The sequence below is a fragment of the Drosophila ananassae genome, chromosome XL (genome assembly GCF_017639315.1).
Source record: "Drosophila ananassae strain 14024-0371.13 chromosome XL, ASM1763931v2, whole genome shotgun sequence".
Classification (NCBI taxonomy): Eukaryota; Metazoa; Arthropoda; class Insecta; order Diptera; family Drosophilidae; genus Drosophila; species Drosophila ananassae.
The window spans coordinates 1,061,728-1,073,745 of record NC_057931.1 but is presented as its reverse complement, the minus strand read 5'-3'; the positions used below and the strand labels follow the sequence as shown (position 1 = coordinate 1,073,745).

Genomic DNA, 12,018 nt, shown 5'->3' with positions numbered 1-12,018 from the left:
CAGAAATAGATTAAAAACACATTACTCGATAAGCGGTCGCCCAGTAGTTATCAGGTAGTTAGCGTCCGCAGACCACGGTCCTTAGTCCTGCGCCCTTCGTCCTTCGGGCGGACAAGCAGGCGCGTGTTTGGCGGGTTTATTGGGTTTTACCTGTGGCCCTGATCTGGCCGGATTTTATGGCCCCGTCAGTTGCAACTGCATCTGGTTGCATCTGGTGTCCTGGCCATAAGCTTTGGGGCCTACTCGCGAAAAGGACACCTGAAGAATTGCCCGCGATTGCTCAGGTAGCCTCCACAGGTAGCACTCGTTGCGTTCAAACGAAACGTAGGTATCTCCGGACTTCAGCTATTTTCCCTCCAACCTCAACAGCTCTAATCGGCGGGCGTAGAACCCGGCTAGTCGAAGCTTTCCCGGTTGATTGCGAACTCGGCTGTTTGGATTTGATAAGCGTTCTGATTGCATTTGAAATTCAGATTCAGAATCAGAATCAGAATCAGAATCAGAATCAGAGTCAGAGCCAGGGGCTTCTGCCTCTCCCAAGGCCACTGCCAACTGCGCCTCCCCGCCAGAGACCCGCACTACGGCCCGCCAGAGGCCTTGTTTACTCCCCCACTGCTCTGTTCTGTTAGTCTAAGTTCTGTTTACTCCCAGGTGGGCCCGAGCCCCGCCTCAAATTCCAGACACCTGACTCACAGCCCGGTCGGAATTAGAGCGCTCGCAAAAAGCGAAATTAAAACTTGATCTCCACGGCGGAAAACGAAAACAAACTGCGTTTGTCCCAGAACGGGGTCAGTGTGTCATGTTTGAGTTTCAAGAGATGCCAACAAAGAGCCCGCTCGTTAAGTGGAGCAAGCCACTCTGTTTATAATTTGCTCTTGGCTTTTATTCTGGAACCAGGCAGGCCGTCTGGACTGGCAGACAGACAGGAGGCCATAAATCCCTCAGCGCACACTCACCGGGGTGGGGATTTTCGGCGTGGCTCGGTAATTCCGGTGCGATTAACCCACTTCCATCCAGGTCGGGCTCTGGCTGGCGATCCGTTCCGAAAGGCGTTCGGCTCTCAACTAACCAGAGCTTCAGACTCGCTGGGGCGGGTGGGGGAACACTGAAAGGCTTCGCATCGGAGGTGATGTCACAGACGCAGTAGTGGGGCGTGCCATGACTGATGGAAGACTGTACTGTCCCTAGACCCCCACAGACTCTGCCGAGTCTCCCCCCTTTAGTAGAGCTTCCCACATACCTCCAGACAATAAACTATCTTTGACTTTAAAAGTTAGAATTACCAATCTTGGGACGGGTTGGGGCACACTCTTTTTTCCGTGTCACCCCACAGCGTGGCGAGCCCCGAGAACTATCGTCCTTTTCGAACACTGTCCTGGCTCCAGTGTTGGCCAAAACGTCACTCGCACCGACCCAAACTGTCAAAAGCCAGCCAAGGAGGCTGTGGAATAGCCTTCGCCAGACACGTCAGTGGCCAGGCGGGGTCAGAAAGTGTAAGTCATTGCATTTGCAAACGTCTTCTGGTGAGAACACGCAGGGAATCATTTTTAAACAATTTTTAATTGTGCGGATCTGTTTTTTGATTGAGTTCTTGAGTTTTGCAACCTCGTTTCGTCATGAGTCGTCCGAAGCCCATCAAGATCCACTCCGGCGTGTGGGTAAGTAGTGCTCTTCCTGCGAAAGTTTTGCGAAAAAGTGAAATATTAACTTGTCAAGCTGAACAAGAGCTACGCCGCCACCGTGAAGGAGGAGTCCGACGTGGCCTGCCTCTCCTGGCGCTCGACCGGCCCCACCGCGTTCAAGCCGCCAGTCTTTCCGGCCTGGAGCGGTTTCTCCGGCGGCCCGTCCTCGTACAAGCCGCCGGACTTTCCGGCCTGGGGCGGGTTTTCCGGGGCCGCGAGCGCCCGGGCCAGTTACTCGGCCAGGGTCGCCACCGAGATGGAGAAGGAAAACTGGAAGAAGTTCTACGTCTTCGACGACGACATCGCCAACGAGCCGTACTTCGCCAGCAACCTGAAGTACTATCCCCACTTGCCGCAGCCGCTCTGGGTGGACGACTACCAGACCTTCGCCGAGATCAAGGCCTCTATCTCGGCGGGCAACCACTCCCAGATCCGGCCGCCCTTGAGCCTTCTCTACGTGCCTCCGCGCCCGAGCTGCTTCGGGCCGGGCCTGAACCGCAACGGGGTTATGGGTCATGGCCCGTTCCTGGGGAGCCGCAGCCGTGACGACTGGTTCCGCATGGGTTGCAGCCCGTGGCGCCCCTTCGAGGTGAAGACTACGGGCGACTCCTTGTCGCGCCTGGCCAACTTGATGAGGTCCGCCAGGGTGGCCCTCCCGGAGGTGATGGTTGGGCAGGCTGCCCCGAATCAGGGGGCTCAGTTGGAGCGGCGAGCCGCCGCTGAAGGGGGGCCACGGCCCTTGCCTGGTCCAAGTCCTGCAGCAGCGGCTGGCGCCCCGGAGCCTAGGGAAGAGGAAGTGGCGGTGCAGAAGCCGATTCCAGTGCCGCCGCGCATCCCACGCTACAACATGAACCGGCATCGCCGCCTTCAGAGCCTGAGGAACGAGGCTGCCGCGGCCACTGCGACCATCCAGACCACCACGGCGTACTCCTTGAACCTGTCCTTCGAGGTCACCCAGAGCGAGGACTCGCCCTTCCCCATCATCAAGGACAACGGGACGCTGATCAGGCCGTTGCCGCCGCCCCAGTTCCGTCTGCCGCCGGCCCCCAAGAAGGACGAGGCCGTGGACGCGGAAGTGGCCTCCACATCCGCTAAGTTCGTGCCTGTTTCCTCGCCCTCCTCCAGCCCGCTGATGTTCCCGCCCTTCGAGTAAGGTATAGATTCCTTTTCATTATTGTTATTCCATTGTACTGTCGCCTGGGAAGCGCCAATAAAGATGGGTCTCCCGGGCCTCACCTGGCGAGGGCTCGTACCTGCGTTCTTGGAACAGAGTACTTGATAATCGTGCTTGATAATTGGCGTTTGTTAATTGGCCGGGATCAGTGAAGCACTGGGATCGGAGCCGCCGCTTGGCATTTGGTTCAAGTTTAATGCACTTTTTGCGCAGCAAATAATTCGCCAGTGGACGTACTATCTCATCTAGTGCTCTATCGCAATCATTTCGGCTTTGGTGGCGGCACGCCGCGACTGCCGCCTCTTAAAAACAGCCCACAGCGGCAGGGCAACAATAGCACTCGCAGTAAATAAAACAACATAAAACAGCAACCGCAGCAGATATGACATGAAAAGCTAAGTAAACACTCGTTGCTACTTGAGTTTTGACACAATTCGAGGCCTGGAACTGGCTCCGCCAGGGGGTTCTGGCGGGAGTCGCTCCTGGTAGCTACGGCCCTGCGAGCTACGGCCATATCCTGCACTGTTCGAGGGGCTATTATATCCCCTTCAATTAGTCATGTGATATTGGAAAAGGGTGTCAAGAATCGCGGGGTTTATCTGTCGAGATATGCCGGGCAGGCCGATCTTCAGATAGAAGCCTTGTTTACCCAGATACTGTCTATTGTTCTGGCGGAGTTATGCGATCGGTGGAAGTGTGTGAAGGTTCTATATTTGCCTGCTTAGGGCTAGACAAACAGCCCGATAGTAAGAGTCTATAGTGGCTATCGTAGGTCACCTCTCCATGTATGCTTCCAGCTATGCTTCCAGAACTTTTCCAGAAACTGGCTTTGATCCTAATTCCCACACAGACACACAGCCTGTATCGGAGAGCCGGTTTCCGTTGGCAGCTTTCGCTTTCAGGGGTCACCCGATAACCCGGACATCTCCCATCCCATTCCGATTCCGATTCCAGTTCCTAGCCGTCCGACCGCCCCTCGGAAACAGCATCGCAATCTGAAACACCTATAGAGCCACATGACTGCTAGCGATATGGATACAGGTCGCTCCGGCACTGCCACGGTAATAATTCAGTTGGAATCTGCTGCTAACTTGCTGCTTATTTTTAGACCCTATACCATGCGTCATTTTGGCAGATTAGTTGGCGACCCGCGCGAGACATAGTACGGCTATGCACAATCGGCGGAGAGGGGTCAAGACCGGACCCGGGTCCAAGTAGTTCCAGCCGAACCGGCCAGACGCCACGGGAACTAATTAGACTGCGCCCAGACGCGATCTCCTGAACCGTGAATCCACAGAATACTCTCTCGGACGGGGACGGTCCCAATGGGATGGTCCATCGTTGTCAAGTTCGATCCGGATTCGATCGGGACTCCGGATCGGGAATGGGTCTACAGTTTGCGTCACCCTGGTGACTTGCCTCAGCTTGGGTTTTATCTGAATCGGATCGTGTCAAATGTCCACGTACCGCCGATTTCTTTGGGAGCCATACGGCACGAACCCCGGGGTGACGTAATTGTTTGGTCACCGAGAAGTGCATATTCGCGAATAGGCGAAAGTATTTGTTCCGCTGGGAATCAACACAAAGACGTTGCACTTTCGGCTGTTTGTTTTCGGGGCCGGAGCCGGAGTCTATCAATCAACTTCAGGGGACTGGGAATTTCTAAATGGTGCATCCCGCGACACTATCTCTCCGTGAGATCCTTTAGCATACTTTTCGGAGGACTCCCGGAGGCCTGCACTCCCCCGCACCCTTACACCCCGACAACCGATTGCAATTAATTAAAACCTGATTAATAGTCGGCTGATTAGCACACCCAGAGTGCCCGGAATCCGACCACGTGCCTGTCGGATTTCGTAATCCCCAGTAGTTGAGTATTCCGCAGGTGCGTCGCTCCAGTGCCAAGAATTCTGTGGAGCGGCCCCAGTTCCGCTTTCTTTTAATAGAAGGTTATGCGCACCAGGGTCTGGAGATTCGGCAAGAAGTGTATTCCGAAAATGCGCAGAAGAAGTATGTTTAATCAGAGCTGGGGATCGGGATGGTGTACATACTACACTGCGGTGTGTCCAAAGTGCCCCAGTCAGACGCATTTATCATTAGACCAATGACAGCGCCTCCAGGTGCACTGGTGTAGGTGTTCCGATCTATGTGGTGCGCCGTATACGTACTTCTATGGCCGGTTCGGAATATAGAATTCTGGAGTATGCGGACCACGTCAATGGCTCGCCTAGGTGCCGCATGGTGCGGATGTGTGCGGCATTCGAGAGGAGATCGGACGGCCAGAGGCTCTCAGCAAGGGGGGCCTCAGCCATGGACCCATGGACCTGGCCAGTGGTATCAATAGCCGATACTACCATCAGCAACTCCCTCCATTAGACCACACAGCACTCTTTCCTGGTAGGCCTTTTCGTCTGCCGATTTCTGGGACAACATCTATAATAATTAGTCTATATTATATGCGGGTTTAACGACCCTTCCGGCTGATTTATAGTTTATTTTGATAGTTCTTATCAGGTCGGAACTGGGTTACAACGTCTTCCAAAATAGATTAGACTTTTAGTTGGGCCTGATGAGTTAATTGGTGCTTGGGGTGTTGGGATGATCTATGGGCTAAGCTTATGAAATACTCAGATGAAAGTCATCATAGTCATCATGTCTCAACTATGACATGGAATAAATACGGAAAAAGATAGTTAGTTCGTTAGGATCTAGAAGATCTATAACTGGAAGACTAGGTCCCACTCTGGAATCCCCACCTGGAGAGCCTCTGATCTATTCCAGTGTTCTCTATACTACTATAGCCATAGAGATATAGCTACCAAGTCTAGGCTATATCTGTGTAGTCGGCTGCGACGCCGACAGAGGCAGAGACCCTTATCAGGCCATTCCGGCTTATATTTAGAGGAGTCGCCTGGCCCTCCGCAGTTTCCCAAGCGACGCGACCGGCACAGCAGGTGTCCAGCCCCCGAAAACCGCACAGAGAAGCCGCACTTGCACCTGGAACTGGACTTTTACTGAATCCAGAATGAAGCTGGACGCGGAGAGCGAGAAACAGATGCAGCGAGGACGAGTGGGAGTGGGTCCTGAGCCGCCCAAGTACCTCAACGAGGACTTTTTCAAGGCCGCCCTGGAGGACGGCCTGCGGGACATGCGGGTGGACATCAAGAAGATTATATTCGCAGAGTCGAGCGGCGGGGGCGGCGAGAACTACTGCAGCAAGATCTACAGGGCGAAGGCTCTCTACCGGAGCAGCAAGCGGCAGCTGGACGAGGAGCTGGCCCTGATCGTGAAGAGCATCGCCATCACCCCGGCCACCCAGTTCCTCGAGGAGCTGGCCGTCTACCTGCGCGAGAAGATCTTCTACTTCGACGTCCTCGGCAAGCTGGAGGTCCTCATCGGCGACGGCTCCAAGTTCGGGGCCAAGTGCCTCTACACCACCCGGGAGCCCATCCAGACCATCGTCTTCGACGACCTCACCCAGTACGGCTACAAGCTGGCCAGTCGCCAGAGCGGCCTCAACGAGGAGCACTGCGTGGTGATCCTCAAGAAGCTCGGCAAGTTCCACGCCAGCTCCATGCTCCTGGCCGAGAAGGTGAGTTTTTTCCAGCACTCTATCTTGCGAGCTGGGCCGGATTCGAGGGGCTATAGGTCGGCTATAAAGCGGGGCCAGTCTGGTCACGAGACGCAGAAGATTCCAAAGGTCGGAGCGTATAGTATTTTTGCTTAAATGGCTGAGCTTAAGAACCGAATCGCAATTGAGCTAGTACGTCGTGCGCTTATTCATTATTTTGAATTGTTGGCTGAGTCGCTCATTACACAATCCGTTTGGAAGAGTATAGTATAGGGGATCTGAAATCGGACGGATCTAAAGTGCCACCCGGCTGAGAATCACAAAGTAATCAGCGATGTTGCCGGCCGACTTTATCATGAATGAGAAATTTGATGACCCAGCACCGACGTCAATGCCAGAAGGGATTCGGAGGGCTTCTATTTTGTAGCGACAGTAGGCAGTAGACAGTAGACTATAATGGAATCATAATCCTTCCGCAGGAGCCCAGTGTCCGGGAGCACTTCACCACCGGCATGCTGGACGAGAACTACATCCGGACGAACGAGCGCTTCATCAACTTCATGACCCTGCAGCTGCGAACCCTGGCCAACCTGGTGGCCAAGTGGCCGGGCTACGAGGTGCTGGCCACCAAGCTGCACCGCCACTGCGACGACATCAAGGAGAACCTGGTCACCACCGGGCGGCCCCTGCCCGGCGAGATCACGGTGCTGAACCACGGCGATCTGTGGGTGAACAACTTCATGTACAAATACGACGACTTGCAGCCCACGAAGCCGATCGATGCCATCTTCGTAAGTGATACCATTTGGTCGAAAGGCTCCTCCTGACCTCCTGAATCCTTGTCCCTGTAGGTGGACTTTCAGAACAGCTTCTTTGGCAGTCCGGGCTGCGACATCAACTTCTTCCTGAACAGCAGCGTCCAGCTGGACGTGCTCATCCACCGGCGGGAGTTCCTCATCCAGACCTACTACGCCTCGCTGCGGGAGAGCCTGGAGAGGATGCACTCGGAGTTCGTGCCCAGCTACGCGGACATCCAGCACGAGATCCAGGCCAGGGAGTTGTACGGGTTCTTCTCCTCCTACGCCTTCCTGCCGATGGTGACCATGAAGAAGGAGGACTCCTACGACATCAGCATCGAGGCGCTCACGGACCAGGACTTTGCCAAGAAGAAGGTCCAGCTGATGTTCTCCTCCAATCCCCGCACCACCGACACCCTGCGCTACGCCCTGCGCCGCTTCGACGAGCTGGGAATCTTCGATTGATCCCTTGCTTCGATAACTTATCGATAACTGATCGATGGCCAGACTCCCTTTTCTTAGTCCTTTAGTAGGCTATGCCGCTCTTTTTTTTGTTTTTGTTTTTAAACTACGTAGGCTTAAGTGCATTCTAAATATTAAATATTAAACACCATATCTTTTTATAAAAACAATAAACCAGACTTCCTGGGGAAAGCTTTAAATCGATAACAATCGATTGTTGTTATTCTCTCTCATAAATATTTATTCTAGAAGGCAAGTTTGTTAAAAAAAAAGAGTATGTAGTGATTTCTTAGCTAATCTTTCCGACGATTTAAACTAGAACTCCCAGGTGGGCAGCCACTTGAGCTTGTGCATCGTGGAGTTCGGCTCGTTGGCCATCGGGCCGGTCATCCCATAGGCCAGTGGCGAGAAGACGGCGAAGCTGTAGACCAGAACGGAGAGGACTCCGCCGAGCAGGACGTGCTGGATCCACTTGGGCAGGGGCCGGATGATGTAGTTGAAGATGATGCCTGTGGGGAGGAAAAAAGAAGGTACTTCTGCGGAATAGACACATCCACTCGTCACACCTACCTGTCAGCATGGAGTTGAAGATCAGGGCCGGGAAGTAGTGGTGGAAGTAGAGCACCCGGCCCATGGCCCAGAACGGCAGGTAGTGGAGCACCCAGCCCACGAAGAGCCAGGCGGCGGCCTGCAAGGATCTCGATGGCTGGCGAGGAGCCTCCGGCTCGGGCTTCTGGGGGCTGGGGGGAGTCGGGCAGCAGCTGCAGACGTCCGTGGTGGAGGGCTCGCTGTCCTCGCTCTGGGCCGGACACGGAGAGCGGCGGCTCTCCTGGGCCAGGACCAGCGCCTGGGCCTCGGCCAGGCCGTCCCTGCGCTGCTGGACGACGGCGTTGTACATAAAGACCACGACGAAGAGGCCCAGGAAGATGAGGTTGCTCCACCAGATCACAGGGTTGCCCAGCAAGTAGATGCGGTACTGGCTTCCGGAAAAGTACTGGCCCTGGAAGGCGAGAAGGCTGAAAACTATTGGCCGAAGAAGGCTAAGGACTATTCCTACCTTGTAGTTTATCGGCCACTGCCAGGGACGACTGGTGACCTCGCCCTCCTTGGGCTTGAGTCCTGCGTTGCCCTGAAGCATCACGGCGTGGGACTCGAGGAAGCGGGCAAAGAACCCAGGAGCGTAGATGCTGAAGCTGACACTGGGCACTGGGATTTGGTTCACAAATGGAGGATTACAACCAAAAGCCTACAAACTCCTACTTAAGACTTCTACTTACGCAGCTTGTGCTCGTTGTCCTCGATATTCCACTGGGAGTTTTTGTCGCGGATGTTCGGGTTGCAGGACACCTCCTGCTGCTCGAAGCCCCACTTGGGCAGCTGCTTGCCGCTGGAGGTGAGGGCACAGTTCTGCACCATGTGGATGAACCGCAGCCGGGAGGTCACCGTGTGGACCGTCTCGTTGATCTTTCCACCCACAACCATCACCCGCCAGACGTCGTTAACATCGCCGATGCCATTCTAGGATATGAACTGGGTTAGAGGCTAACCCCACTATATAGTTGGTAAGAGTACATACCTCTCCGTATCCTGTGACCTGGTGGTGCTTCTTCGTCATGGCCGAGGGCTCGGCGTGGGAGTGGAGGTTTCGCTTCGTCATGAGATGCTCCAGCCGGATGAGGTCTCCGTGCTTGAGGAGCTGCAGCTTGTCCTTGGGTACCTTCTGCTTGTTGTGGGGCTTGATCACGAACTTGTTGTTCTCGTCCTTGTGCGTGTAAGTGGTTATCTGAAGAGATTTTTGGAATTTTAATACCTTAGACCCTCAATCCTTAGACCTAGCTCCCACCTGCTGCTGTCGGGCGCCCACTCCTTTGGGATACAGGTGGAAATGGGAGTGGAGGTAGCCCCCTCCGGTCTTGTGGTTCTTGATGGTGACCACCGAGCCGTAGGCCACGTCCCGGGGCATACTGGCGTTGTAGAGCGAGTTCCCGATGAGGCGCGACTGGAAGGCGGAGCTGTAGAAGCCGTCCCCGTTGCCGCTCCGGTTCAGGACACTCAGGTGGATGTAGAAGAAGACGGTGTAGAGGAAGACGGGCCAGATGATGAGGGTGACGGCCCGGCAGGCCACCTGCTTGGCGGTCTCCCAGATGGGCTTCTCCAGGTCGCCCAGGATGAGCCACAACTCCGTGGCGGTGTGCAGGCCCACCAGCAGGACCACGAACAGGCCCACGAACTTCACGCTGATCGTGCAGGCCAGCATGGTGCCGGTGAAGAAGAGCCACGCCCACCAGCGCAGGCCGTAGGAGGCGCCGTCAGCGGTGGCCTTCGAGATCTTCACCATGCCCCAGATGGAGGCCATCATGAAGAAGAGCAGGATGGGGTCGAGCAGGATGTACTGGTTGAGGGTAAGCAGGCCGACGTCTGTAAGGATCAGGATGAGAAATACTTTCAAAGGATAACAGTAATCGCGTCCTACCAAAGACCAAATAGGCAGCCGACAAAATGGCCGCTTCGTGGGATCTGGTCAGATCGTAGACCGTGTCGAAGCCCATGGGCATGATGAGAGCCCCCAGGGTGGTGCAGAACTGGGGATTTCAGGATAAGGATACAAAATAGTTGCATATCTGAGCCACTTACGTATCGCATGCCCTGGTAACGGGTTTCGTTGTATTTGTCGCCTGGTTTCTCGAAGGCGAACTTTCCATTGTAGCCCGTCAAGTAGCCCGAGAGACCAATCAGCATCTAGGTAGGAATATGATTATGTATAATCGCATTTTACCCGTTGGAAGTCCAGGAGAAACTCACCTTTCCCAGCGGTGGGTGGACATCGAAGAAGAAGGTGCGGTTGATGTACCAACTCCCCATCTTCCCAAAGTGAGTCTCGTCCCAGCTGGAGAGAGAATACTTTTTGAGAAGACTGTCTTCTGGCTGTGACCCACTTACCAAATGTGATCCGGTTCGGTGACCTTGTAGAATCGGGTGGCAAAGGTGATCAGGAAGACGGTGGCCAGAAGGAGACCCCAGTTCCTGTCCGAGGAGAATTCAGAGGAGTCAGAGGAGTGGGGAATGGCTGGTACCACTTACCAGTTGGCCTTGTTGCTGGAATCGGATGCATTCTTCGCTGGATTCTTGGCCAGTTCCTTAGTGGAACCTCGCCTGGAGCACTTGGAAGCCTTCACCACACTTGCAGCCATCGTTTTTGAGCTCAATCAGTTCTTAGTTTAAATTTAAATCAAATACAAAATAGGACATGTTCCTCGGACGCAGAGAAATGCGCTGCACACGTCAACAAAAACAAACGGAGTGATCGCTGGAGAATGCTTTCTCTTTCGGCTCGTTACATTCTTCTTTGTTGGTCTCCATCGTTTGTGGCCAAAACCGGTCTTGGACCGGGCTTAGCTGTGCTTTGGCCCACCAACTTTGGGCCAGCTGCTCGCGGCGGAGGTGCTTTGGCCGCTGTTATCGATAAATCACTGCCAAGCTCCGGTTTCTTAGAGCCAAGTTAAGATCTTTGCCTTTGAAGACGGAAACTAGTGGCGCCCCTGCCGGACAGCAGAGAAAGTCAAGCTAAGCCAAAAAGTATGCTATGTTTTTGTCTTTTAAACTTTCTTACAAAAGTGATAACGAAACAACTGATGTTTAATTTATTTCACTCAAGTTTTTTTATTATTTTTAATACTAAATATTATAAAGCTAAATATATTTCATATTCTGCAGTAATAAGTCGTTAAATAGAAGCCATAAGAACATAAATAACTGCCAACTTCCGGAAGCATTATTACTTTAATGTTTTTCTTCTTAATTTTCCCTCCTTCCTGGGAACCGAGCTTGGTAACAAATTGAAATGTGGAACCGGTTCTAGGCCAATGTTAATGGCCAATTTGGTGGTCCCCGATGCTGGCTGCGATGCATTTGTCTCTCAATCCGTTCTGTGGCTATTAGGCTTTGGGAAAATTGGCTTGGCCGCAGCAGACTTCTTAGCCGCACTTAACACCCGCAAATGGCCGGCTATTGGACTATTTCGGCCCAATCTGCCCCCTCCGAGGGGGCAAGTCCAGCCCGCTGTTACCTGTTTGCTTGACCGGCTTTCTGGCTTTCTGGCTTTCGGCCAACTTGCTAGATGCCTTACCTCTTCTTACAGTGAGAAAGACTAGTCTGTACTCCCGTTTCAGTTTATTCTGGGAATGATTATTTTAATAACACTTTTTTCCCAGTGCATTAGGGGCAAGACGAACATGAACGACAACACCGATGCGGATGACGATAAAGCGTTAGGGTTGGCCGTGCACCGCATTGCCGGGCACTCTTGGCCATCGTCTCGCTTTCTGGCTCCCC

The 12,018-nt window shown here is 53.8% G+C and overlaps 3 protein-coding genes across 4 annotated transcripts; 2 read left to right on the top strand and 1 right to left on the bottom strand.

Moving 5' to 3' along the window:
* Positions 1 to 686: 686 nt before the first annotated feature.
* On the top strand, positions 687 to 2,956 carry LOC6503768. 2 transcript variants are annotated; one of them, XM_014905587.3, is made up of 2 exons: positions 687 to 1,658; positions 1,726 to 2,956. In XM_014905587.3, the coding sequence occupies exons 1-2, from the start codon at positions 1,617 to 1,619 to the stop codon at positions 2,833 to 2,835; spliced, it is 1,152 nt and encodes a 383-aa protein (XP_014761073.1). In that variant the 5' UTR covers positions 687 to 1,616; the 3' UTR covers positions 2,836 to 2,956. The 2 variants fall into 2 exon arrangements, with proteins under 2 accessions (XP_014761073.1, XP_001963777.1); XM_001963741.4 differs by having other exon boundaries at positions 695 to 1,658; positions 1,717 to 2,956.
* Positions 2,957 to 5,769: 2,813 nt separating this feature from the next.
* LOC6503769 lies at positions 5,770 to 7,837 on the top strand. Its single transcript, XM_001963740.4, has 3 exons — positions 5,770 to 6,448; positions 6,907 to 7,218; positions 7,279 to 7,837. The coding sequence occupies exons 1-3, from the start codon at positions 5,882 to 5,884 to the stop codon at positions 7,687 to 7,689; spliced, it is 1,290 nt and encodes a 429-aa protein (XP_001963776.1). The 5' UTR covers positions 5,770 to 5,881; the 3' UTR covers positions 7,690 to 7,837.
* Positions 7,838 to 7,866: 29 nt separating this feature from the next.
* LOC6503882 (protein O-mannosyl-transferase 2) lies at positions 7,867 to 11,189 on the bottom strand. The gene is made up of 11 exons (XM_001963739.4): positions 10,768 to 11,189; positions 10,627 to 10,710; positions 10,489 to 10,573; positions 10,321 to 10,425; positions 10,160 to 10,268; positions 9,530 to 10,104; positions 9,263 to 9,469; positions 8,964 to 9,204; positions 8,744 to 8,892; positions 8,257 to 8,686; positions 7,867 to 8,195 (listed from the first exon to the last, which is right to left on the bottom strand). The coding sequence occupies exons 1-11, from the start codon at positions 10,875 to 10,877 to the stop codon at positions 8,002 to 8,004; spliced, it is 2,289 nt and encodes a 762-aa protein (XP_001963775.1). The 5' UTR covers positions 10,878 to 11,189; the 3' UTR covers positions 7,867 to 8,001.
* Positions 11,190 to 12,018: the final 829 nt, after the last annotated feature.